This window comes from Pleurodeles waltl, chromosome 6, assembly GCF_031143425.1.
Source record: "Pleurodeles waltl isolate 20211129_DDA chromosome 6, aPleWal1.hap1.20221129, whole genome shotgun sequence".
Taxonomy (NCBI): Eukaryota; Metazoa; Chordata; class Amphibia; order Caudata; family Salamandridae; genus Pleurodeles; species Pleurodeles waltl.
The window spans coordinates 819,384,736-819,411,830 of record NC_090445.1 but is presented as its reverse complement, the minus strand read 5'-3'; the positions used below and the strand labels follow the sequence as shown (position 1 = coordinate 819,411,830).

The following is a 27,095-nucleotide window of genomic DNA, read 5'->3' as shown; positions in this document are numbered from 1 at the left end:
CTGCCTGCAGTATCTGCAATATGTTCATGGCATGCAGCAATCCGAGGTCGGAGTTACAGAAAAGGAGGAATTCCTGGAGAAGGTAAAAAGCCTTTTTATCGTGAGGAGAGCATTTGGACACCCTTATCGAATACGAATGGAGAAGACGGGGTGGTGTTCAACACCTTCACGTGAGCGCCACCTTGTGGAATTAAGGAAGATGGAAAGACACAGACTTTGGGCATTTTCTTTGTTTACATTTGGCTTCGCGACACTTTTCCTAGGGCACTAGATGACACCTCACTGATTAGCATCCAAAATTGAGACCGACGGTTCGAAAGTTTAGTCCCCACGATTCGTGCATTTTTTCCCTTTCGGCGATTTAAACCGAATACACGTTATTCTGAGCTATTCTGAACAGCAAGTCCTTTCTGTTTAACTCCTGTTAATCGCGGAAGAAGTGGCTTAGTATTGGTACTTGATTTTTTAAACACGACCCTGTTCCTTGCAGTAATCTGCATTCCTCCTAGCCTCAGTCTTCCTCGCCAGAGTCCTGGCAGCGTGCACGTCTCCCTGGCTGCGCAAATAAACCCCAAAGTGTTCGCCAATGACAACTACTACCCTAGAAACTCCCCCACCGTGGCCATGAGGTAAGAAGAACCCGTGCTGTGACCGCGCCCTGACATTAGCAAGCCTTTGCACTCTCACTCATCCCTATGACAATGCACAAAGACAGGAGGGTGGGAATCTAGAACTGTGGTAAGGAGGACGCAGACTCAGAGTAATGAAACTTACTGGTATATAACGAGACCATTACCTCCTTGCCTGTCTTTCTCCTCACAGTCCTAACAACGTGAGCTACACCCAAGCTAAGTTATCACTGGCGAAAGACATTCATATATGCATGTGGTTTCCCTATTGCATGAACCTAGCCAAAATGCACTGGAATGCAGTACGGGGTGAAGGATAAGCATGAGACAATGTGTGTTCGGGGATGTGGCTGGGTTGTGGATGGGTATTGCATTGTGATGTAGTGTTCTCTTTAGCTCTTTCCTAAACTGGAGTAGCTTTAGGGTGATCCCGAGGGATATGGGGTTGTTGTCCCAGATCCTCGGCACATAAAAAAAGCCTGCTGCCTTGCTTTTCTTTTTCGCATTACGTAGACTACCGTGTGATTGTCTAGGCTGCGGTTTGTTGAGACCCACCAGGCATGGTGAGATTGTTTGCAAGATAAGTGGGGGTGCTGTTTGTGGTGGCTTTGTAAACTATGCATTTGGTGTGGAAGAAAGTGCAAGCCAGCAAGGGGAGCCAATGAAGTACTATCGGGATGAGGTGTTGTGACCACATTTCTTTTAAGAGGTGCAGCAGCATATAGGATACCCTTTGGGAAGTGCCAGACTGTACTTTGGGAGGCAACGAGGCAAGGCCAACTTGTGGGCTTGAACAGAAGCAGTTCAGAGGCCGCTTTTTTTGGAAGAAACAGTTTCACTTTCTTTAGAAAAAAGAGTTTGTACCAGGCAATATTTTTTTGATAATGTGTTCCTTTAGGCTGAGGTTGGTGGCCAGGATTAATCCACGTAGCTTGACATTCGTTGAAAGAGATTCAGAGCTAACAAGGTTCATGTCATTGTCAAGTTTGTACTAGTGCCCTAGGAAAAGTGTTGCTAAACAAAATGTAAATAAAGAAAATGCACAGAAAAGTCTGTTTCTTTCACGTTTCCATAATTCCACGAGGTGGCGCTCACGTGAAGGTGTTGAACACCACCCCGACTTCTCCATTCCTATTTGATAAGGGTGTCCAAATGCTATCGTCACAATAAAAGGCTTTTTTTCCATCCAAGAATTCCTTCTTTTCTGTAACTCTGACCACGGATTGCTGCATGACATGAACATATTGCCGATATTGCAGGCAGTAAATAATTTATTTTTGAAAGCATGTTTTTACATCAACATGTAACACCCACACAATGTACAGGCAGCCTGGAAACAACCAGACTTCAGTAAAGATGTCTAGGGATTGAGAGGTTTTGATGAAACAATGGTGTGTGCTTCGTGTTTTCAAAAGCGAGTATTTTAATTAAGCAAAATTGATTCTATAAGAAACTGAAAGCGCACTCTCTAAAAAACTGCATAATTAGACCAAAAGACATAGAGCGATTACGTTTTGACCTCTGAAAACGTTTTTACTAAAAGTGCTTTACCCTTGTTTTAGTATTTTTTTTTGCCAGAGATCTATTTATCAACAAATTAGTACAAAATAGCTCCTCAGCATCTACTCAAGGAATAACCTGACAAATGCCCCAGCCCTGTAACATGGGAAGAAACAACCAAGTTAATGATAGGCAAGAAATCTCACCTCTGCTTTGAGTTCTCCCCCTGGTGTTGGAAGATGCTGTGAAGAGAAATGAATCAGAATGACCATTAAGAGAGGGAGCAGACCTTAAAATACCAACAGCACAACACATGAATCTGAAAAGAGCAGCTTGAGTGATTTTAAATAAAACGGCCCGACCAAAGGTAAGCTTGACTCCCAAGTTTCAATCGTTTCTAATCTTTTCCATGTGTACCTCACCCGGCCTATTTATTTATCACTCATTTTTCCAAAGGTTATTGCATTTATTTTTGACTCTCTAAAAAAGGAAGAGGGTACATTTTCAACATTTACATACGATTTTCGAACTGTATAGCTCCCTCCTTCATGTGAGTTATTTTGTCACAGCTGATCACACCTAATTGCTCTTTTTTAGACCAGTAGAGGCCTCTTCGCCATATACACATCCACTTTCCTCCATAAATTTGCCACGGGCCTTATGTCCGCATGAGCTGCACGTACTGCCCACGGGCGGCCATCAGAGATGTGCTGCAAATCGTTCACCTGTAGCTATTTTGGCAGCAAACACTCCTATCACAGACTTGGTATTTTTATACTCACCCCTCATCATGCATGCAGTCACAGTGTAAAATTGATATTTGACTTGCTTTTGTTTGTATTGTGTTCCAAGGAAACTCTTTAGGCATAATTATGTGGTAATAGGAGTGGTCTGCATAATTATAAAGGACATTTGTTTCAGAGCACGGGGTCCCCGTGGATTTTGACAAAAGCTATGGTGTAATTTTGTTGATGCTCTTCTAGACACTGTGTAGTTTAATCGAAAATGTTAAGACACATGATGCATAATGTGATAGGAGATTTTGCAACCTTGATCCGTACCTGACACCTGTTGATGCATCAAACCATACTGTACTACTATACAACCCACCCGTTCTCATGGCCAGCTACACCTTACCCACAGTACTAATTCACTGCCCTGCCCAACTCTACCCACTCTCTGTCCTAATGCACAGTCTCACGCTACCTACAGCCATCCTATCTTCTCCTACCATTCTCTCACCCGACTTACATTATTCCAATCCTACTGTACATGGACCTCACCCTAAACACTCTCTCTCTGACACTGCCTTTCTTTGTCCTATCCTACCCAATAAGCCATCTGTCCCACCCAACTCACATCACTCCCATGGTGTCCTGTACGTGTCTCGTCTTACATATCCTAGGTCCATACTGCCCTAGCTTTGACCCACCAAAATCAAGCTTCGTTCCAGTCTGCTTATGGTTGTCATAACCTATCTACCCTACCCCGTCCCACCCAGCACTTGTCCCATGCTTCTCATGCTAGCCAGGGGCTGCCTCTCTCTCAGGGCAGGTGTAGCCCCTTTCCCCTTCTCTAAGCGGTGCCTTGCAGCAGAGTGTTGGTGAGCTCCAACGTACGCCTCTCTCACATGTTGTCCTTTGTCTATGTCTCAGTGGCTGCCTGTAAACAAGCTCCTGAACACAGGATCATTTGGATCCCATGCATGATATAGAAGGTTGTAAGCTAGTCACTTTTTTTAAACTAAATATTTCCCCCTAAACGATGGCAGAGATTTTTAGTTTTCATAAATGTTCTATAGCAAACGGGGGTTATTGAGCATTCCAGCAGCACTTAAGCAGGATATAGCCTCTCTTACGACTCTGAGAGCCCATTGCATAGAACAGCCTCCAGTAGACCAGAAAGTAATGTCCTTTTCACAGTCTAAGCCAGAAAGTTCTGCCATCTCAATATCACACGCAATCTCATCATCAACACGGTACCTATTCATAATAAAGCTCTTACCCACATACATTCCTGAGTCATTGCAAAATTATGCAGAGGACACACTGCCCTCCCTATTGATACATTTTAAATATGCAGAAGGAAATATACTCTTTAAAACTGCAAGAAAATCAGGGTACTGGCCATCTGTTGGGAGGATTCCATCTAGGCAGGATATTTGAAGCGACGAAGACCCCCTACAATAAGATTATGAGCTTCCATCTGCCAGTGTAGAGCAGAATACAGCTACCCAACTAAATGACATTTATTGTGTATAGGCTTCTAAAGTTTTAGGAAACAGAACCATTCCCGATGAAAATGTAATGAAAAGTCAAAGTACCCTTATTAGTAAAAAAAAAAGTAATTAGGCTAGATGATATCTTATGGCATAGTCAACGGTAAAGCTCACAAGAAGCCACTGCCATCTTCTATGGTGGCAGTGGCCTTGCTAGCTAATTGAAATACTTCCCATCAGGTTTGTGCCACTGAAATTCTGGAAGCTCTGGGGCAGTAAGTCACGTGTTAACCTAGAGGCACAAAGGACCTATGGTGAAATATCAATTTTTTTTTTAACACTGTAGCTCTTCAGTAAAAGGAGGCCTCACTGAACAAACAACCGGGGTCTTTGTGAAGTGTACATTACCCCACAGGTTTTGACAACAGCAATGAGGCCAGAATATACCTCCACAGAGATTCAGAGGACATAATTAAATCAAAAACTAAACTGCTCATAAATATTTAAAGAGAATAATATTTTGATCCAGGGTTGACATACCATATTCTTTTCTACTGTACTCAGGGGAGGAATTTCCACTTGAACTTCCTGTAATGAAAGGAAAACACAATTTGTTGAATAAATTAGCTTCAGAGATCTTCGATCTGGAGGTTAATGCCCCACTGTGAGAAAAGTCACTGGTAGTTTTATTCTGTTCATCTGTCCATAAATTGGCAGCTGGATGCTAGTGGGGGTTTGAAGCCACCATAGAATAGATCAAATATCATGACCAAGTCATTATGTAACACACCTTCCGGTTTCCTGGCTACATCTGATGAGACCGTAGCCATTGTGTATCTACAAGCCTACTTGATATCATCCCTGGTATGAAGTGACCCTCTGCACGGCTGCAGCAGTAGCTCCTCCTTTGATATCACCCTAGCGCACAGTGACGCTGTGCTGCATCATTATCCCATACCTTCATATCCTGCCTGGCGGTAAGACTTTTTTTCAAAAGTTGGGCTGTGCAGACTTGGAGATGGTGCCCTCCTGCCACCTGTCCCGGTCATTGAGGTACTCGTTTGGCCTCTTGTTGTGCTCGCTGAAATACAGATCATAAAACGTTATTAACATTGTATGGAGATCGTTGCGCCCCCCTTGAATAATCACATTGATAGACTACAGTGTTTTTATGGAAAAAGAAAGTGGCAAACTTAAAAATGATGCAAGTACTTGACCCTCTTCACCCAGGCCCATATTTGTGGGGTTTTGGTGCAGGGCAGAGCAGCAAGTCACCTTGATAGCGCTGTTTTGGCAGCTAACGCCAACGCAGGCACCCTTGCACCATGCATTGTAGGCAGGATTTTTATTTGTGCAGGAAGTGTCACTTTCCTGCATCAAAACAATCCTGGGATACTTTTTCTGCAGAATGCAGCACAAATAGAAAGAGGGAAAAAATAAGGAGAAATAAAGATATTTCTCCTTGTTGCACCTCTTCTGGGGAGACGTAAGGTTTTGGCGCATCCCCAGGTTCACAAGCTCTTGTAAACATGTGGATGCATCAATAGCTATGTGGATGCATCAATACGTCTAGGTGTTGAATGAGAACACCCACCTCAAAACCCATGAACGCCTCCCCGGCACAGAGTAAGGTAATTCAGCAATTCGCACTGCTTTGCCTTACTCCACATCAATGAGGCCATTCAAAGTCACGCAAAGTGGCTTTGCATGGCATTGTTGATATGAGTTCAAGGTTTGCACCGCCGCTGCATCACAAAAAGTGAGGCAATGGCGAGGCAAGGGGCTCATAAATATGACCCTCAATGACTGGGCACTGATGGTTTGAAGAGTGTTTGAGCCCCAGTGACCTGATTGCCCACTGCATGCCTTCAAAATCATGTCTCGTCATCAGCACTGCAGTGTGTTCACAGCGACTGCTAGAAGCATGGCACTTTCAACATGCAAGAGCAAGGCAGGAAATAGACATGTGGGAAGGAGCGTCGTAAAGCTTTGCTGAAGGCGCCCATCACACTTGAAACAGAACTACAGGAAACGGTCATCTGCCTGTTGTCTCTATCACTACCATAAAGTGGACAGAGATTGCTCCAGTACCCTGCTCTAAGCATGAATGGGCCTTGGCAAAACCATGCTCAGTCACTAACATCCACAGTTAAAATCTGGGGAGAGGAGTCTCGTGCTGTGATCCCTGCTTCAGGGGCCCTTCCGAAGCTGAACTTTAGAAGCAAGCAGTGGTAGCCTTCCACATGTCTGAACTTTAGAAGCAAGAGTGGTAGCCTTCCACATGTCTGAACTTTAGAAGCAAGAGTGGTAGCCTTCCACATGTCTGAACTTTAGAAGCAAGCAGTGGTAGCCTTCCACATGTCTGGGGCAGGCGACGCCCTTGAGCGGAGGAACACGTGGCTGACTGGGTGCTGTGACTTCACTCTGAGTAACCGTCTGCGGACGAAGGCGTTTCTAGCACAGGCATGTCAAACATAATGAAATAGGCTCCTCAGAAGGTGTTGTGAACCCGAGAGGCTCCATTTTATCTTCAGCAAGACTTAAACATGTTTTCATTACGAAAAGCAGACAAGAACACGAGGTGGGGCCCTGCAAGGGGGTGGGGGAGGGGTTAGGTTGCAGAGCAGGAGATGAATGGTGGGTGAGTTGTTACTACAAAGCTTCCCTCTGTTCACAGACTACACCCATCCCATGAAGGTATAGAGGATTCTGGCTTCTCTGCTTGTTTCCAGAGTTAATGCATGGATCCCTCGGGGTGGGCGTTCCTCTGTAGTTGATTCCGACATATGTAGGCCATAGATTGAAATCATGCATGACACACCCTGGACCAATGTCAATGCTCACCCTCAAGTGTCCTTGTTAAACACTAGGGATTAGTAATCCTCTGTGAAGCAACTTTACCATGTGGTAAATAGTTATATTTAACGTGCGGTAGATAACGCAATGACAGCCCTTCAACATACGCATAGTGAAATTCAGTTTGAAGGTAAAGACTTGGAGCCAGATTTGCAAGGACCTATCGTCTCCTTGCGCCACATTAGCGTAATTTGTTTTTACACTAATGTGGCTCAACAAGGCAAAAATCACCGTGCCATATTTACAAAGTGCCGCAATGCATGCATTGCACCACTTTGCAACATCTTGCGCCACATTATCCCTGTGGCAGGCATAATGTATACAAGGGTGCATTCGGGCATTATGTGGCCTGCAAAAACAGCACAATTAAATCTACAAGATTTAATTGCCTGATTTTTGGTGTCATGTTTAGCGCCTGCTCAAAGCAGGCATTAAAAGGATTCACCCATTGAAATCAATGGGCCTCCTTGCACTTTGCTCCACTAGTGTCAAACTTTTTGATGCTAGTGGAGCAAAGCGCCACAATAGTGTCAAAAGCTTTGATGCTATTGGCCTAACGTGTGCCATGGCGTCGTTAGGTGGTGGGGTGAAAAAAATCTGGTGCATCAGTACTGATGCGCCACATTCTTGTAAATCTGAGCCATGGTATGTTTGCTAGTGACAATATTTTTCACACTTCATTGACTGGATCTTTCTGACTATCAAAAATTCATTAAATGTCTATTTTACACCGGTGCAAGGTTTTGGGAGTGGCATGTTGTGAGGTATACTCTGGAACCAGTTAAGGAAGGATATCCCCCCTTTTAAGCAATCAAGAAATATAGTTGGAATGCTTTTAAAAGATTACAGTAAAACGTTTTTTCATCAGTTTTGAGTGAAACAAGAAGGAAACTTGTTAAGCATGTAGATTTGTGCCCCTCCTGCAGTCTCTGGCATCTCTCTTTTTGAGAATTGCTTTGTGTTATTGTATTAAGGTGCAACTTTATGTCTCTTCATGGGTCCTCACTTCCTTATGTTCTTATGGTATTGTTTTCTTTAGAGTAGTGAAACAAGGTCTTTGCATTTGAAATTCAGATCTGTGCCTTTTAGAAGTGAGGACATATAGGTAAACCACAGACCTGCTTTTCAGGGCTCATCTATCAGACAGCATAAGCTTTATTGCCGCTCAATTGCTTTCTTCTTATTTGATGGCTTCAATTTTTCTTATTCTGTTTGTCCCTTCTCTGGAGCATAGCCTCTTTACCATCCTTGTGATTGGCAGACTTGAATCTTTCTAGTGCACACCAATAGGGACTGCTTTCTTCTTTTTGGGTGAGCACCCCATGAAAATGCAAGCCTTTTCCAGCTCCCTTCTCACATGCTTCTGCCTCCAGCCAAATACCTGTCCAGTGCTCTGTATTGCTATCTTTCTCTCTGCCAAACTCCCCCAATCCCAAACTCTCTGTTGCTCTCACCTCGTGTAAGTCTAATCCTGCACATGTGTTGCTTTCTCCCTTGTGGGATGCTTTTTCACCTCTCCCACTATCTGACATGTTTTTATTTTGTTCCCCCACAGCCAGCTGACGCGTAATTGTACCTTTTTGCATATTTGACGAATGCTGTACAGCACAGCAACAAATGCTTTTTGTTGATGCGGCATAGCAATGGCAAACAGCAATTGCAAAGCCAAGTGGTCCAAAAGGAGAGACAGATTGACTTTGCCAGTGCTTTTTAGGTGGTACCCCAACAACGAGATCTCAAGTCACTTAGGATCAAAGTTTGAAACCAATGTTGGACAATAATCTCAGGGTTAGAAATTCGCAATGCAAGATGTTTTTGTTAATTTCCAATGAAAAAAGCATAAGTGGTGAAAGGCCCCCCATTCAAGCAAAAATTATTGAAACATCTCCCTCCCTCGCCCCATTCTCTGCCCTGTGGTACTTACATGACATGACATAACTACTGCTGTGTCCTTTTCTGTCCATTGAGTTCCCTTGAGTTAGAGATGTTAGTTTACTGCTTCCTCCAGCTCCTCCTTCTGTTGGGCACATTGAAGAAGTATGTTAGAGGAAAAATGAAGAATCAAGAAGCTGTGTGATGCACAATGGATCATAGTTATGTAATGCCTCACTTTAAGTATGTCTTTAGACTCTATGGTCCAGCCAGAGGCTGTGATATGCGGAAGTTTACCAACCAATAGGACGACGTTATGGTTATGAGGACTTACTGTCCCATACTAGGATCATGGGGCACTTGGTCATTGTCCAGGGCCATTAGCGGTGGTATGTAGTGACGTCTAGTGGGAGGAGGGGCTGGGGTTCCAAAACTGAGACGCCAACTGTTGATGGCTTTTTACTGATATAAAGACCAACCCACTGAGGGGATGGAAACAAGAATACCATCTTGCTTAAATATGAGTGTTCTATTTGCCATCAATCACTAATGTTTGAGCACTATCACTGATTGTGGCCAGATGTGTACTAGTGCTCTGGAGGTAAAGGTCATGCTAAACTAGTAGTTGGTCATAACCCTAGCTTAGGCCTTTAATGCTGGAGCGGGCTATAAGGCTATATTAGTGATCTCGGGAGATGGACGGTCATTTAATCAAATATTATTACAACAAAATCAGATGATAGACATATGTATGTTTCAATTTATCTCCATTCTTATAACAATTGAGTCATAGAGGGTTAACTGAGTAAAAGTAGTGACTGAAACTGGATCAATCCTAGAATACTCACTTGGTGGTAAGGATGCAAGTCTTGTTGTAGTGACAGTCTCAGTGAAAGCTGAAAGAAAGATGCTGTGGTTAGTTTCTCTTCTGTAATGACCATGTTAAAGCCAAGTGTCTATAATCATTGTGTTCACAAACATAAGTTCACTTACCAACCGTTTTAAGACCCGAGCATATGGGTGGGATATTGACCAAGTGAATGCATCATGCCTGCCGGGTACGATTTTATGGTTGTGCCACAATGATTCATTGGTCTGTGAGAATCACCCACCCACTGACGGATGGCAGAGTGTCTTAGAGGGCTAGGCTTAGATACATATTATCTGCAAAGGTGCTGAGAAAGTGACCGCCAAGCATGGATGGTCTGCCTACTTATCTACGTTCTACAGAGCTTGGATGCCTTCATTATCTCAGCCCTATTTGATTCATGCTTGGATTAACCTAACCCTTTCACCATGAATTTCCCTGGCATTTTAAAGGGACTGTACTTGCATGCTGCACACCTTCTAGATTGCTCATAATGCAATCAGCGCTAGGAGAAGTGACTATGGAAAATAACTCTACTTTTAGATGAGCCAAGTTTTCACACTGAACATGGACTCCAGGGGTCATTCGATGGGAGCGGGAGTCTCCCAGAAAATCCTGCATTGCACATTCACCTGAGAGAGAGAGATAGACTATACGGGTTCTCCCCTCAGTGGGGAGAGAGAAGAGAGAGCGAGAGAGAGGGAGAAAGGGAAAGAGAGAGATAATCTCAGAAGAACCACTGCTACCTGCATCTAACTAGAGGGTCCTCAGCATCCCACTGTGCTGTGTATTTATTTGCATGCAGCACAGAAGGGAGCCATGTCACGCAGAAGATCTCTACGCACGCATATGCATAAAAACTTAATGCAGACTAATTTCCATGAGGCACCCGACACAGACAATTGTTTTAGCATTAAGCACAATTTATAACGCATGTTCAATTAGCTTTCAGGATTCAGGCATTAATCGAGTGGGAGAATTAACATACCATTTCAGTGTATCTGAATATATGTGGGTCTGTAAAGCAGCTTCACCCTGTTACACAGCTATAGAAGTTTGTGATGCAGTAAACAGAGGTCATCCCATAATTCACATTAGTATTTGTAAGCGGTCCAACTATACCATAATACAATTTATGATCCACAAATCACAGTGGTGCTGTTAAACTCTCTCGAGTCCGCCATGCCCATGGCTCTTCCATGTCTATTGGTTGGGTGCAATATCACTGAATAAGAACGTGGTTGCCACAGTGAAAAGACCATGTTGAGATATAGTTGAGTCCAACTGAGTGGTTTCTTCCACTTACGCCCTTCACCACACAGTGGCACCGGGTCGTAGTAAGTACTGCCTGTGTGAGGGGATTCAATGGAGAATGCAGTATATTTTATGATTTTTGTGCTCCATATATGACTCCTGAATGAGTGTTTGGCTAATACTGTTTTTAAAACTAGTGTGTGAAATGACAGGAATGCAAGGACTTTATATCAGTAAAAGTATTTTAGATATTAAAATAAGATACCTTGTGGACAGTTACATTTGGATGGACTGGATACAGACAGTAATGGCCTCGGTCATATCATGATAATATGTATAGGTAGAGCCAGTTAGCAGAGTTGTGCAAAGTTGTTTTGAGATCTATGGACGTAGCACTTTTAGCTCTTCTATGGAATAGTAAGTGATCAAAAATCGATGAGTAATACTTTCTACCCAGAGGTTCTTTAATAGATTCTACTTCTGGGGTCGTCACAGGTTATCTTATAGAATATTCAATAGGAATATGAAATACATCTGATAAGTGAATATGGACCCTGATTGTAATTTGTTTGTTGCACCAAGGATGCTGCGAATAAGTTGGACATGCTCATAGAAGGCTCCTTTTCAAAAGTTTATTCTTAATTAAACACGTGTAACTTTTCTCTGTTTGGTTATGACAGTTTTATGATGTTTTTCCTAATTTGCCTAAAGAGGGGATGGGGGCAGTTTAATATTTTTTTTTTCTAATTTGCCTAAAGAGAGGGTGGGGAAGATACTGGACTTTGTAGTTTAAGAACTTGAAGGTCCCTCCTGCACAAGTATTGTATGTTATTTGCATTTATTTAGAGTAAATATTAGTTTTAAACGTGTTAATGTATGTTTGTTTTGGAAGATTGTTTTGTGGGCTAAGTGTTAGGAATTATTTCCAGAAAGATATATGTAACAGACATGGGTGGCAAGAATGCTTTCAAAGGAAAGAGCAGACAGTGATGCATACATTTTTAAATTATTTATTCCTACCTACACCTTCCAATAATAAAAACACAATATATTATTTTTGGTGTTAGATGTCAGATCTCTTTCAAAGTAAATGCTACTTCAACTTCACCAAAAACACTCTTCAGTATTGGGAGGCTGTTAATGTTATTTTTAAAAGTTGCATTCCTCTCAGATTCCTGTATCCAAGAATGCCAACAGTTCATTGGTGTTTCTTTAAATTGAACTACAGTGAGGGCATGCACTGGGGACACCCCCACCCCCCACCAGTCTCAAATAATGGCAGGCAGCATGTGATGCACTTATTGCAATTAGTGTACACTCTCCCGAAACTACCAGACTTAGGCCTCTAGAAGTTGATTAGTTTTAATCCGCACCAAGTGCCTGCAAGTGAAATTGTATAACCATTGGCTTGTCTCTTACTTCGTCCGTTGTAATCCATATCATCTCGATGGCTTTTTCTTGTTAGACTGTCCATGTCATAGTCACCTGGAAAGATAAGAGAGAGAGAGTCGGCGATTGTCAACATTGTGAGTCAACCACAGCGACTTACACCTGAAGAAAGAGCTTGTTTGATGCTAGCACCTTGCACGCCACGGAAGGTGTAACCTCCCACATAACTTCGAGTGATTAGAAAGGAAACACTACCTTTGCAATCAGGTACAGAGACCCGCTCACACATCCTGTCTTAGAAGAAGGTTGTCAGCTTTTCCGATCAATGCTCCCCTCCTCATCAAGTGGCAGGGGACATTTCATCCTCTTAGAGGTCCTAACGCCGCTCTCAGCAATGTATGTATTTTCATACTTGTTTCCATCGTTATATTTAGCCTTATTTCTCATTGTAATCCACAGTCGCCTGTTTGACAACTTGTTCTAAAGAAATCTGAGTTGAAATTATAGCTTCTTCACTTGAGCAGGCTGCGTGATGCTGAGTAAATTGTCTTTAGTTCCCTCATTTTACAAAATTAGAACTCGTAACCTGGGGTAATGCATGTATCAAAACTATATGGCAAATTATTTGGCATGTTCCTCTAATTATTGGATGTAAAATTTCACTGATGTCAGCTATAATGAGAACCGGAAACAAAACTATGCAATATACTTTAAAGCAGGGTAGTCTTTTATGAAACTGGTAATTTTAGCTTCGGTGGTAATGTACGGTGATAGAGACATCATGGCTAACCGAAAAACCTATAGCGCATATTTCGTGAATGGTTACTCGAAATGTCACTTGGATGTTTTTATAAGAATGATATCAACAAAGTTGTCTAGTCTCAGATACATCTGTGGACCAATAAGGAGGGCCGCTAGACAGGGATATGCAGACATTAAAATGTAATTTGAGGCACATTCACTCACAGTGTAAAGAGATGAAGGCCAGATCAATCTAGCTTCCTGTCACTTTAACAAAGGGATGATACAACCACATCAGTTTTGTACCTTTATTCGAGAGCATGATAGGAAAGACTTGGGTCCTTATTTAGAGCAGGGCAGAAGCGGGATAGTACAAATACTGTGGATAGGACATCTGACCCTTTTTAGGGGATGTCTCACTGAGCCAAACTCTAAATAAAGCCTGTGGCTTCAGTTCTTGAAGACAGCAGTCTAGGTTATTTTGCTTTGTTGATACTCTTCTAAGTCAACTGGGAAATCACTTGAAAATTTTACAGAACACTGCCAACTGAGCTATATTCCACTGCACCTGATGCGCCCTTGATAGTGGCGCTCATGCCACGAACATTGAGGAAGTCTATAGAAGAATATTCTTCATGCTAGACAGGGACTTATTTATAGTTGGGTGGTTAAGATACCCAATCAGAAATGTGGTGGATGTTGCATCCGCCTTTTGGAAGTTCATTATACCCTCTGGTATTTATAACATGGCGGATAGCATACCTGTTCCTTTAGTGATGGGTGTCCCATCCACTGAAATCTGAATGAGGCCCATATATATTTTTAAAGTACATAATAGATAGGTAGAACGTATTCAGTTGAAAGTATCTTTTTTGTACCTTTCAGGATGTCACAATTAACAAAAATGTACTCCTCTATACAGTGGAAGGATAAGGCAAGAGGTGAAAAGGAAGAGATTGGGCATAGTGGAAGTTGATGCACAGCAGTTAGAATTCAACTAGAAAAAGTGTCCGCTGATACTCACTTGCTGCACTCTGCAGAGCATATTACAATTATTGTTATGTCATAGAAAAACCTCCTAGCTTTTAGTTAACACCAAAACCCCATTCACTTAATACTTTTCCTGCTTTAGTTTATCTGTTTTTAGATAGTATATCAGTATGGCTGATGCCATTATACACTGCCTGGCCCTGGGCAGTAAATCGATTTCCCCATTCCCTTTCTGACCAATCAGACAGCTCACATTTCTTGAACGAATTTAGAATACATGGTAGTAAAAACATTTGCAGATTATAAAAATAAGATTACAAGCGTTAGGACTGCAACTGTCATCCCCAAATGCATATAAACCTTACAAGAATTGAACACACCTACTATAAACTTATAAGTAATTATCACCATATAGCTATGTGTAGTTCTGACCCTAAGCATTATGCTATCCCTAGAACAACCTTACCCCCATGTCATCACACTAACACAGAATTTAACCACGGGCCCTGAATCTGGGTTCAATGCTAATATTCACTTTACATTTAGGTAGTTTCAGTAAATATTTTTGTTTTCACTATTATTAATTTTGACTGCACATGCAAAAATATGTTCTTATAGAAAAAAAGTCTCTACAGCAGAGGTCTTCAAACTGGGGGGCGGGCCCCCTAGGGGGGCCTCAAGTGATCCCGGGGGGCGCCAGACTCTTGCTAAATGAAGCATTATACAGATAACAGGCCTTTGTTTTAAGCAGAAGCATGTTATTGCATATTTAAAAAGGTAAAGTACTTAACTGCAATGTGTAAATAGGTCTAGACATATTTAAACATTGCCATCTTTATGAAATAATTGTCAAATATTCTGAGGGGGGCCCAATGATTTTGATTTTTCAACTGGGGGGAGCGGCATTAAGAGGTTTGGAAACCACTGCTCTACAGCCTCCATTGTCTACTTGCAGCTTCTCGGATTAATGTAGCAGTAAATCATATTAGTTTCAATCACTCAATCAATTAAGGATTTGTAAGGCGCGGCTAATCACCCATAGGGTCTCAAGGTGTTAAAAGAAGGCTTGCTGCTCAGTTGAAGAGACAGGTCTTGAGGTCCTTCCTGAACTGCTTCAGTGATGCAGGCTGCCTGAGATTGAGGTTATTCAGTGGCTATAACTCTTTATTGCAATAAGCTTGCTATACTTTCAACCTGTAAAAGCAGTCATTTTGATTTTTGGTTCAAAATAGTTTTGACAAACTAACTCGATATGAACCATTTCAGCACAGGGAGGGCCCTTGTGGTGAAATCATGACACTACGGTTTGTTTTTAATCTACAGTCAGACAAGTGGGTAAAAGGAAAGAGTCACCAATTTGTGTGTATTTTTTTTAATTGTGCATTGCTTTGGTATTTTGAAGTTGTTTGTAGCTATTGCTAAATATGGATAAACTGGAGGGGCAGATTCCAGAATGGTAGGTCGTCTTCATAGGTGTTGGTACATAACATTCCTAAAGGTATGTGCCATCCTCCTGTCCAGGTATGTGATCAGGTCATGGACATAAAACATGTTTATTTTCTGGAAATGACTACTTTTGTCACCAGGTCTGACTTTTAAGATATATACAAGCATAGTCCCAACGTATTTGTTTGCCACTGTCATCAAGTACATATGTGTACTACTACTAATTCACAAAGAATCTGCTAAACAAGTGTGTACCACCATCACATGCCAGGTATGGCCACCTAACGCTATGGGTAGTTTTCAGATACCAGGGATATTCCAAACTATGGTAGGGGTGTTAATTGAAAGGTATGGGTAGTCTTACTATGCCTGGGCTGCCTCTATGCCACAGATAGCCACTGTATTGCCGTGGGACAACCACTCTCAGGGTCAAATGAACACCATAGGCTAATAACAAGACCAAATAAACCCTGGGTACCAACCCTTCTGCCAGGTGTCTCTTTAGATGTCACAGATTACTGCACCAAAGGTTTTTCATCCTCCATCCACACCTCACAGAGGTGTGCTCGCCCATAGAAGCTGACAGGCAGACACGCACACACACATTTGTAGTCAGCTGGCATACGCCCTCTCAAGTTGCATGGCTCTGCTGCACATCCAGCTGATCTGTTGCCTATATATAGTTTCTAACACGTTAAGGGAAGCTTTTATGCTCCTCATCATGATTTGTGGTTGATATTCTGGGCAGAGGCAGCGAGTCATGGGGTTGAGTGTTGCATTCTCCTCTGGAGACTCATGCCACAGCTCACTTTCATAAGATTCATTAATATTGTCTACTTGAGAACATCAATGTGCATATTCCACTTCTTAAGATGGGGCTGCAACTCATTCTCTTCACCTATGGTTGATGCATGTTCACATTAAATGCTTGTTCTGACGATGAAACACAGCTGACTTTCAATCTTTCATAGAGAACCTTAGAAGCCGGAGGGTCACAAGACCCTTTCATTCGTGCCAACAGTCTGATCCTAATACTGTGGTGGAAATGCAGAAACATTTCAAACCAGACTCCCTGCAATCATAGCTGCTTCTCAGCAGCGGGAGGGCATCCGTCTAGGAGAAAGTTGTCTGGATGCAGATTATGGGTCCCCCTCTACAGCGGCTACATCTGTGCTTAACCTGGACATTCAACTTGACACTGGACTGTCCCTGGTGACCTCCCAAGTGTCCAGTGCCTGCTCTCTTCAACTGAAAATACAGTGGGAAATCCTTTCCTTGCATTCATTGATCCTCAGATGTACATAGTGGTAGTAAATGTCTTAGTCCAAAGGAAGTGCCATTGACCTAACTGCAATGGACAAACTGCTACGCTGTTTTCAACTAGTCCGAAAACACAGGTAGGAGCTTGATTTGTGGGTTGTCTATATGGAACATATCACCCCGGTACTGAAATCTTTGCACCGGCTGCCTATTAAACGCATATCACCCCAGTACTTTGATCTTTGACCCGGCTGCCTATTAAGCCCAGGATCACGTTCACAGCTCTGAGAATCGTCCACCTGGAGCCTATGCCAACAGCCCATTGTCTCAGGCAGCCACATTGAATTGGTGCACATTTGGGTTCAGCAACATCGACTTCAGGTACCAAAATCAACAGCTCTCACTTATGGAAACAGAACGTTTTCGTTGCAGCGGGAAAATAATGGACCTTGTACTTCAGGTGGAGACACGTCTGACTAATTCCAGGCAAACATTATTCTTTGATAAGTAGCTCCCATTTCCAGTCGTCTACTTTCATTTAATTAGGTACATTTTTCAGAACATTGTCGTACCAGCCCCTTCTCTTTTCACTGTGGGATTTCTTTGAGTAATTTTCATTTAGTTTTTAATACATTATTCACCTATGGGCGCTCTGTTGTAACTGCATGAATCGTTGACTCTGTCGAACTAAATAAATAACTTGCCATGATAAGGAATCCTTGTGAGGGAAGCGTGTAGTCTACTAACGTATGCCTTATTCTTGGCTCCGTCTTTGAGAAAGTTAACATGTACTTAGCAGCATCCCCAGAAGTCACGTGGCTGAGGGTTTATCTGAGATTACAGTGAATCAATAGAGGGCGGTGACAGCGTGACTGCTAGTCTGACGTCCTTCAGTCCTGCTGCCAGGGCGGCTTTAGGACTGGTGGCGCCCTGTGCGACAGTTTACTGTGGCACCCCTCCACCCCATGACCTCCTCCTCGGTTTCACTCACTACCACAGGCAAATGTGCCCCTCATCTCTCCATCGCTCCCCTTTCACATACATTCATGTTTTTTAAAGCACTTGTAAAGACTGGCTTTACTAATCCACTCAGCTAGCCACATAAAATATAAGGGTCATGTTTAAAAGCCCCTAGCGCCATTCTAACGCTACATTAGAGTCATTCTTTTTACGCTAATGTGGCTTTATAAGGCCAAAAGCTCCATGCCATATTAAAAAGTGGCGCAATGCATGCATTGCACCACTTTGTATCCCTTTGCAGTACAGTATGCCTGCACCAGGCATAATGTATGCAAAGGTGGCATTGCCCCGTTGGGGGGGGGCAAAGACATCTGACAGATTTCTTTGCCTCATTTTTTTCTGGCACTTTTAACGCCTGCTTAGAGCAGGCGTAAAAGGAGGCGTCTGTTGGTTACAATGGGCCTCTTGGTGCTTTGCAGGATTAGCATCAAAAAATGTTATGCTAATCCTGCAAAGCGCCGGACTAACTTAAAAAAATTCTGACACTAGTCCCCTAACTACCGCCATGTTGCACCATATTTTTAATACAACACACACATGGTGGTGAAAGGGGAACACCAAGGGGTGCAAGAAAAGTGGTGCAGCACTGTGTGCAGTGCCACGTTTTTCAAATATGCCCCATAGGGGCATATTTAAGAGCCCCTAGTGCTAATTTTTTTTAAGCTAATGTGGCGTTAGGAGGCCAAAAATGCTGCGCCATATTTACAAAGTGGCAGAATGCATGCGTTGCGCCACTTTGTAACCCTTTGTGCCACATTATGCATGCGCCAAGCATAATGTATGCAGAGGGGGCATCCCCCATTGAGGGGGCCAAAAAAATTACGCAAAGAAATCTAACGGATTTCTTTGCATAATTTCTTCCCACCATTTTTAATACCTGCTCAGAGCAAACATTAAAAGGAAGCTTCCATTGGTTACAATGGGCCTCTAGGTGCTTTGGAGGATTAGCATCAACATTTTTGATGCTAATCTTGCAAAAGCGCCGGACTAGCATATAAAATTCTGAAGGTAGTCCTCTAACTACAGCCGTGGTGCGCCGTATTTTAAATATAACGCACACATGGTGGTGTTGGGGGGGGGGCTAAGGGGTGCAAGAAAAGTGGCAGGGCGCTGTGTGCAGCACCACTTTTTCCAAATATGACTCATATGGCAGTGCTTAATTTGTAAATAAAAAGGTGCCAGTGCCCAAAGCCCTCCTCTTAAACATGCGGCTGCTGCAATTAAATGTGTGAACACGTAATACAGAGGCAGCGTAATCCTGAAGCCATATCTGGACTCTTCAATCAATTTACAGGCACTCCCTTCCCCTTCAGCTCACTCTTGCGGATTTCTGCTTTTTCCCCCATTGTGACGCTTTTTCGCATTTCTCTTCCGCCGTCTTTCCTATATGTGTCTTTTTCTCGCAGTAAAAAATTGAGGCAGAAAAATAAGTGCAGGCCCTCAAATATAAGTGCTGGTGCTCTGCACCGGAAACAACAAGCACAAATTAAGCACTACCATAGGGGCTTATTTAAGAGTCTGTAGTGCCACTCTAACGCCAAATTATTGTCATTTTTTTTACACTAATGTGGCATTAGAAGGCCAAAAATGCTGTGCCATATTTACAAAGAGGCGCAATGCATGCATTGCGCCACTTTGAAACCCTTTACGCTATATTATGCCTACACCAGGCATAATGTATGCAAAGGGGGCATCTCCCAGTTAGGGGGACCAAAAAAATGATGCAATTGTGTCATTTTTTTCCAGCACTTTTAACGCTTGCTCAGAGCAGGCATTAAAAGGAGGCTTCCATTGGTTACAATGGGCCTCTGGGTGCTTTGCAAGATTAGCATGAACATTTTTTACGCTAATCTAGCAAAGCGCCAGACTGGCGTAAAAAATTCTGACGCTGGTCCTCTAACTACTGCCACGGTGCACTGTATTTGAATATGACGCACACATGGTGGCGTTGGGGGGCGGTAAGGGGTGCAAGAAAAGTGGCGCTGCACTGTATGCAGCGCCACTTTTCTTAAATATGCCCCATAGTTCTCTTTTTTGCAGCAGGCATATTAACCCTCTATGCTACTTTATGTTGAGTCAAAGCTGCCACTGGACAAAACTCCGATCTCTCTCTTTAGCAGGAACATTAATCACAAGAGGTATCTTGACATTTTAGTTGTTTCTTGAAAGCTAAACGCACAAGGAACTTTTCAGCAGGTGCTTTTAAATCGCAAGTTTCGTAAGTAATTGCTAAACACAGCGCCCCCCTGAGGTCAGCGCCCGGTGCGGTCGCACCGCTCACACCGCCCAAAAGCCGGCCCTGCCTGCTGCCAAGCAGAAGACGCCCTGGCGAGCCAGCCAGTGCATGTTGTATCAAGTGGAGAGACGATGAGTACCTTGGCACCAGAACAATGTCCACTGTGTCGATGAACGGGAAGATGTGAGTGCAGTTCAGGAATCACTCAAAGCCTGAAAGTCAACTTCAGGATCAGATTACTAATCATCCGACGGCCAGTCAAGTACTCCAGACGATTACGCAATCGTTTTTCACACTGGTCTTGTTTCTTTTACAAGACAGTAACAGAATGCTAACCCTCTGACCAATGGGATGTATCATAAAGAAGTAAATGAATATCCAGTGAGAGATGAAAAGTGGTGACTGGCTGATAACCAGTGTCCGGTGGTTTGGTATCCTTGGGATATTTGCATGTTCCAGCTGGTGCTTTCCATCACCTCTTCCAGCTCCAGCACTGGAAGTGAACGTTTTGATCTATGGCGAGAGTGAACGCACTGAAGTGCAGTGGACGATTAAGGACAGCCTTTGCGCCTAATCAGGGTCCTGGGAAGGCACGGTGTAGGCCCCTCAATGCAGCAGGCCTCAGTAGACAGCATATTGAAACGACCGTCCTCCACACACCATTTTAGGCGTCTTTGTTGGCATTTGAGTACTCCTTATGTGTTCGCCATTGACACGAATACCCCAGACGATGACGCTGGTAGAACAACAACATCTCAGTGACATCCTCAGAGCACCACTGCACTCACATAAGCCGCCCGTCTCAGACACAGCAGCCTATGCACTATCATACAGTGTTTATTCTAAAACAATGTCTCTCGGGCTGAAAAGGACATGTCCTGCAGCAACTGCACCATCTCCTTCTAGCTGGGGATGTGCTAGAGGTTTCCACCTGTTTTCATGTGGTGAGCAGTTTCCAGTGCTTGCCTGGTAGAGATGTTATCTCAAAATTGTGCTTTTCATGTCTTGTGCTCTGCTCAGACAGACAAAGGAGCAGCAGAGGACGCAGGGACAAATCATAGGTTCATGGCATGCGGCCAGAATCCATTCAGAGAGATCGTGTTGTCAAAAAAGGCGTGCATACACCAATGACGGTCAGTCCCAAAAAGGCTGCAATATTTTTCACACCTGATATATCCTGACACCACAGAGAATTATAGTTTGCACCCAGGTACAATTATTGCCCTCAAATGAGACATAGCATGCAGATTTTTGTGTTTTCATATTATTTACTGAGCAGCGTGAGAAGGGACATGGAGGGAGCATGGTGCCATTATGATCTAAATGTAACTAACAAATCAGATGTTCTCACTTTTGGTTTGTAGGGAGTGTAATTCCGTACATATGTGGTGGTCCATGGGTGCCCTAGGTACCACTTCCAGACAAACACCACCTCTGCCCCCCTCTGAGAGCATGAACAATGCTGCTACCTGAAGGCTACATAGAGCACAAAGGTTCATTTGTGTTAATGGGAATCCCGGGTATATATTGTCTTCAGGTCAGAGGTGTGTGATGCAACCTTGAGTGTCACATCCTACAATGGACAGCCAGTAAATTAACAGAAGCAATGGGCCTGCATGCACAAGAGCATGAATGGAAGGGCCGCACCACAGATAAACATCAGTACTGCACAAAGTAAGGATTGTCAGTAATCAGACAAAACAGGAAATGAGAGGTTTAAGCTCCCTAGCAATGTAAGTAAACTACCACAATGAACAGATAATTAGAAACCACAGCAAAGAGCTGAGCAGCGCATTTATAGTCCTTGGATGATGCTAAATTAACCCCCGAGTATAACATTGATATGGATTCTCTGAATAAACCTGAGAGGTGATATTATTTTGAATCCCCTTCCGCTGATTGTCTGAGTGGTAGTGACAGACCTGTAGTTCACTTTAGCTTAATTGTCATATTGCCTTATAATTGTTAAGAGTCTGGTGACATGGGAGCGGTGCAGCAAAGGATGTGATTGGTTGTAGGAAAGAAAATGAGTCTGACCACATGAAGGCTTCCTGCATATCAGTAGAATACAAAAACAACCTCTGGAAGTTAAGTATAGTAATCACCACGACCATGATAGGTTTTCAGAGGCACTTTCGTTGCTGTAAATCAGACATCTCTCTAACATCTGTGGGGCCTTCACTGACTCCCATGACTCCACAATTATAACCTTTCACCTGGCTTCACGCAGGGCCCACAGCATCTCCATGGCCTGTGTCAGGCCTAAAGTACCCTGGAACATAACTGCCTGATGTCTTCACTCCTCTCATGGATGCCTGGACTCGATGTCCCTTTTGGATTGGCCTTGCACCAATTTAAATACTGGCGACCCCATCTCTGGAATTTACTTCCTCTTTGACTTGTCTGAGGAACAAATCCTTCAAGTTTAAGAAGAGACTGAAAGATCCTTGAACCACTTTCTCCTTATTTTATTTTTTCAGTGATCCCTCCAACTTCGTGTCAACAGGCAGTTTGGCCAATGCATTCATAAAACAACGGGCCTAGCATTCTTTTATACTTGAGCTCATGTAACAAAAATATCTTGTACAGGTCAAAGTCTAGGCTGGTAGGAGACATCACAGATAATGTAAATTGAAATAGACATGTTAATCAGCGTTTCCGCCCTCTAAAGTAGCAGTTAGCAGCTATTAATTAATGGCACAAGCCAAATGGCAATGGGCCCCCCCCCCCACAAAAACAGCCCCAGGAACTCAGCATTTGTTGGGTGTTCCTTAAGCAATGACATTACATTCCTCAACAGGTGAGCATAAACATTTTATCATATGCTATAGTAACTTAGCAGATCATATCATTCTGTCCTGTGGGTGCCATCCCGTACTGTACAGTACCATACTTGAACGCTACCTTAAGGAATTATTACAGGTTTTGAGCTAATACATAGTCACCGTTATTTCATCATTCAGACTGCACTCTTCCACCAAAGTAACATTGTCAAATTGTCTCACTAGTAAGATTATCACAATACAGAATAAAGCTTTTCTTTCCACAAGTCCCTTCTGAACCCTTTTTCTTCTCCCCCTTTCCCAAAACCATCATTGTTTTCCACATTTAATATTCTGAATTAATCAACATTCTCTGTGATATGAAACCTACATCTATTCTGATACCACAATCCCTCCCCAGTCCATTCACAACTATCCCAGTTCTTCAGAAATCTTTGGCTTCCTCCTTTTCTAACCTCCCTCTCTCACAAGACCGGTTCTCCTTTGACCTAAAATCTGGAAGAAGTCTTCTTCTAAATGTTCTCTTTTGGTATTCACAGTCGCAACACGTAGGGGACTCCCTCGGCTTGGAAAGTTCTTTGAGCACTGCGTAGACATCGACTCCCTAAACTCCCACTTCACTCTAAATTTGGAGACCCAGCAAGTGACTGCAGCAGGAGAGGTACCGTCTATGCAGCGGACAGTCCACGCTCTACACTTGATAATGATGACTGTGGTCTCCTCGCCATCTTGGGCTTATTAGTTGCTTTCAATACCATTGACATGGGCGACCTTCATCTTCTCCTGTCAGATGGACTTTTGAGGGAAAGTTTGAAAATTAAATCCTTTTGTTTAGAAAAAAAAACTCACAGTGAAATACCTGGGTGTATATCACAGAAAAAGAAACACATTCAACACAAAGACACTTCTTCTGCAGTTCCACCAACAGTTTATTCAAACTAACAACATAGCACAAGGCAAGGTGTACTAACATATCTATGGAGTATTTAATATCATCATGCCAAACTATACTACCATTATATTGTGAATTAAGGATATATAGGAAAGACCTGATTTGCTATCCGTAACTCCACGTCTATGTACCATGAGTATACTCACACAATGGTATCTTCAAGTATCTATATATGGAATTAGTCATATTTATAGCGTCATTATTCTGACACACAACCTGTCTCTAATTTGTAGAAAACTATCTTTCAACTTTCAACAGGTTAACACCCTTCGAGCCTCAATACGAGTGGGAAACATGCATCCTCGAACCCTTCTTAAATTGGATAGAATACAGAATAACAGACCACTGTGGCTACTGTGAATCACAACTTTCGCTATTTCAAAACTTAGGAATAATCTTGCTGCCTGTTCTTGGGTGAAGACAAAACTTTAATTCCAGTAATCTATCTTTATCTTCACGGAAAACTGGATGACTGCCTGGATCCCACAAGAGTTCAAATAATTTTTAATGACCAACAAAGCTCTCTTCCTGGTCAATGACTCTGGATGCAAACAACTTCTGTACACTTTCGTAAACAACCACATTCCTTCGAAGTGCCCCTCTGAGAAGATCAATGTCACAGGGCCCCCATCACAGATGTAGACGCAGCAAACCTCATGGGAAGGCTGGAGCAACTAGACAGCAGGGCGTCCCCAGCCCAACCCACTACCACCAGGTCGGACACAGATCATTCTGTACATTGCTTCACAATTACTCAAAGGGACTCCCAGGACTCTTAGGCCCATATTTATACTTTTTTGTGCCGCATTTGCGTAATTTTTTGACGCAAAAGCAGCGCAAACTTACAAAATACAATTGTATTGTATTTTGTACGTTTGCACCGATTGTGCATCAAAAAAAGACACAAATGGGCGCAAAAAAAGTATAAATATAGGCCTTCGTTTGGCACCTCTCCATCAACTTTTGTGCTCTTCCACTTTTGCATTAACCTACAAATCAGTAGTCACTTCTGCACCTTTAACATCTTCAAAGCCTTTCACTGACGTTGGCCCCTACTCTATGCCCTAGTCAAGTCACACAACTACCTACCTGTTGACTGTCCATCCCTTTGCTCTCTGTAAGCCCTGGCAGTGACCTGTATTCTTTCCCAAGTCTCTGCTTAGGGGCTGAGCACGGATGCCTGGAAGTCCTGTAAAGTTTCCCTTCATGCCCCTCACCCATTGGGCTACCACTCATACCTGGTGGGTCCATGGTGTTTCCTCTGCTGCCTCTCCTTATTCCCGCAGGGCCACTATTCACAACCCAGAGCACTAAGCAAGACCAATGAAACTTCCCCCACAGCTCTTCTCTACTCCTGACAGGCTCAACACAGCTCAGAGCGCCCGTTGGGCCTACGAAGCTCCCCTGCTGACGTCCCTCGTTCTGCTGGCCCGCTCTTCTTGCGGCAGTCTTGAGTGACAGAGGGCCTGTGGGAAACCATGTTCTGCCTGGAAGTGCTCTGTGAGGAAGGTAATGTATTGTGTAGGATTTTCATTATCCTACTTGCAGTGTGTTGTGTTAACTGTGGGAAACAGTAGTAGCTGTGACTTCAGTGAAGGTTTTAAAAACAGTGCTGGAATTAGAGAAAAATAACTCTGAGACGCTGAAATAGGGGACTGAGAACAGGGCAGCAAGCGGGTGCAGTCAGGCAGGATAGTGTTAGAGGGGCACATGCACCGCAGCAGCCACAGCTGCATGAATGGGAGGGAGAAGAATATATGCGGCTGTTTCTCCCTCTCCCTGTGCTGGGGCTCTTTGGGCTGCTTTGCACCAATGTGCAAGCTCTTGCGCCCATAATGCCAAGGTGTGTGCTTGATGCCAAACACAGGCTCTGTTCTGGAAGGGGGTCTTTGTGGTAGATAGGGATTTGCATCAAAACCTATGGATGGTTGCATGGGAACACCCATATACCACCCTTGGTACATGCCTTGACGTAAAGTAGCACAAGGTAGTGCAATGTACTACACTGTGTTACTTTGTGACTACTTTCCAGCGCAAAACAAGTTTCACCCTGGGAAGTAAATCCCAAAATGCAGTTTGTGTGAGTTTGCGTCCCTTTTGCAACATGAATCGTTTGCAAAGTGTTGATAAATGTGGCCCCAAATATTGGATTATGTTAGGTTGAGTCTAACTCGATAAGAAGCATTGATATTTAAGATGTTTCTGGGTCAACTGCTAATCTAAAATAGTAAAAACCCTGAAACAATATACTATTTTGCAATATGTGGATTGTTTTAGTGCCTTGTCGGGGATTAGAAGCACTATATACATGCAACTACACTACATTGCAATACCTAACCTGAAATCTTTAGTTATAACCTTGACTACCATGTACATTACTGTGTGCTGCACAAATGGTTACTATTGTAGCTATCAACGTAATTACAGGCACAGAACAGGTTTTCCTTCAGAACACACATTCAAGTTATTACAGGTGCAAATGACCAAAAGTTAACACCCCCCCCCCAAAAAAAAAAAAAGAGTATAATATTAATGTATTGCTTGGCATCTTAACTAAGATGCCTCATTGTACCTGTTCTCAACTCATCCAGTTGGAGATGAGTTGTGGGGCGTCAGGCTCCACATATTAAAAAGAACTGTCTGTGAACTATGCAGCCCAGAAGAGAAATGACCCAGCTTATGAACGAACCAAAGAAATGAATTATGCAAACACTGCCACAACAGGACCGAAAAGGGAGGAAATGAGCCCCACCAGTCAGGAAGGCCCTCGGAGTGATTGTGACAGCACCACTGCCTTCGTCCAGGACCTGTCCTGCCACCGTACCGGTGGGACCAGTGCTTAATTTGTGCTTGTTGTTTCCGGTGCTGAGCATCGGCACTTAATTTTGAGGGCCGGGGCTAATTCCTCTGCCTCAAGCATTTGCTGCAAGCAATAGACACATATGGGACAGACGGAGGAAGGGAAAAACGAAAAAGTGTCGCAAAGGGAGAAAGTAGAATGCTGCAAGAGTGAGCTGAAGGTGCCGGGAGTGGCTTTATATGGATTGAAGAGGCCTGATATGGCTTCAGGATTGCGCCGCT

General features: G+C 43.2%; 1 protein-coding gene across 3 annotated transcripts in view; it reads right to left on the bottom strand.

The window, feature by feature from the left end:
* Positions 1 to 27,095, bottom strand: part of COL17A1 (collagen type XVII alpha 1 chain) — a 159,379-nt gene that overhangs the window by 120,755 nt on the left and 11,529 nt on the right. For all 3 annotated transcript variants that reach the window (XM_069239450.1, XM_069239451.1, XM_069239452.1), the window contains exons 2-7: positions 12,617 to 12,682; positions 9,924 to 9,971; positions 9,128 to 9,220; positions 5,306 to 5,428; positions 4,888 to 4,935; positions 2,336 to 2,371 (exon numbers count right to left, since the gene is read on the bottom strand). In XM_069239450.1, coding sequence (XP_069095551.1) covers positions 2,336 to 2,371; positions 4,888 to 4,935; positions 5,306 to 5,428; positions 9,128 to 9,220; positions 9,924 to 9,971; positions 12,617 to 12,671 — 403 coding nt within the window. In that variant the 5' untranslated portion in view covers positions 12,672 to 12,682. The remainder of the gene's footprint in view (positions 1 to 2,335; positions 2,372 to 4,887; positions 4,936 to 5,305; positions 5,429 to 9,127; positions 9,221 to 9,923; positions 9,972 to 12,616; positions 12,683 to 27,095) is intronic.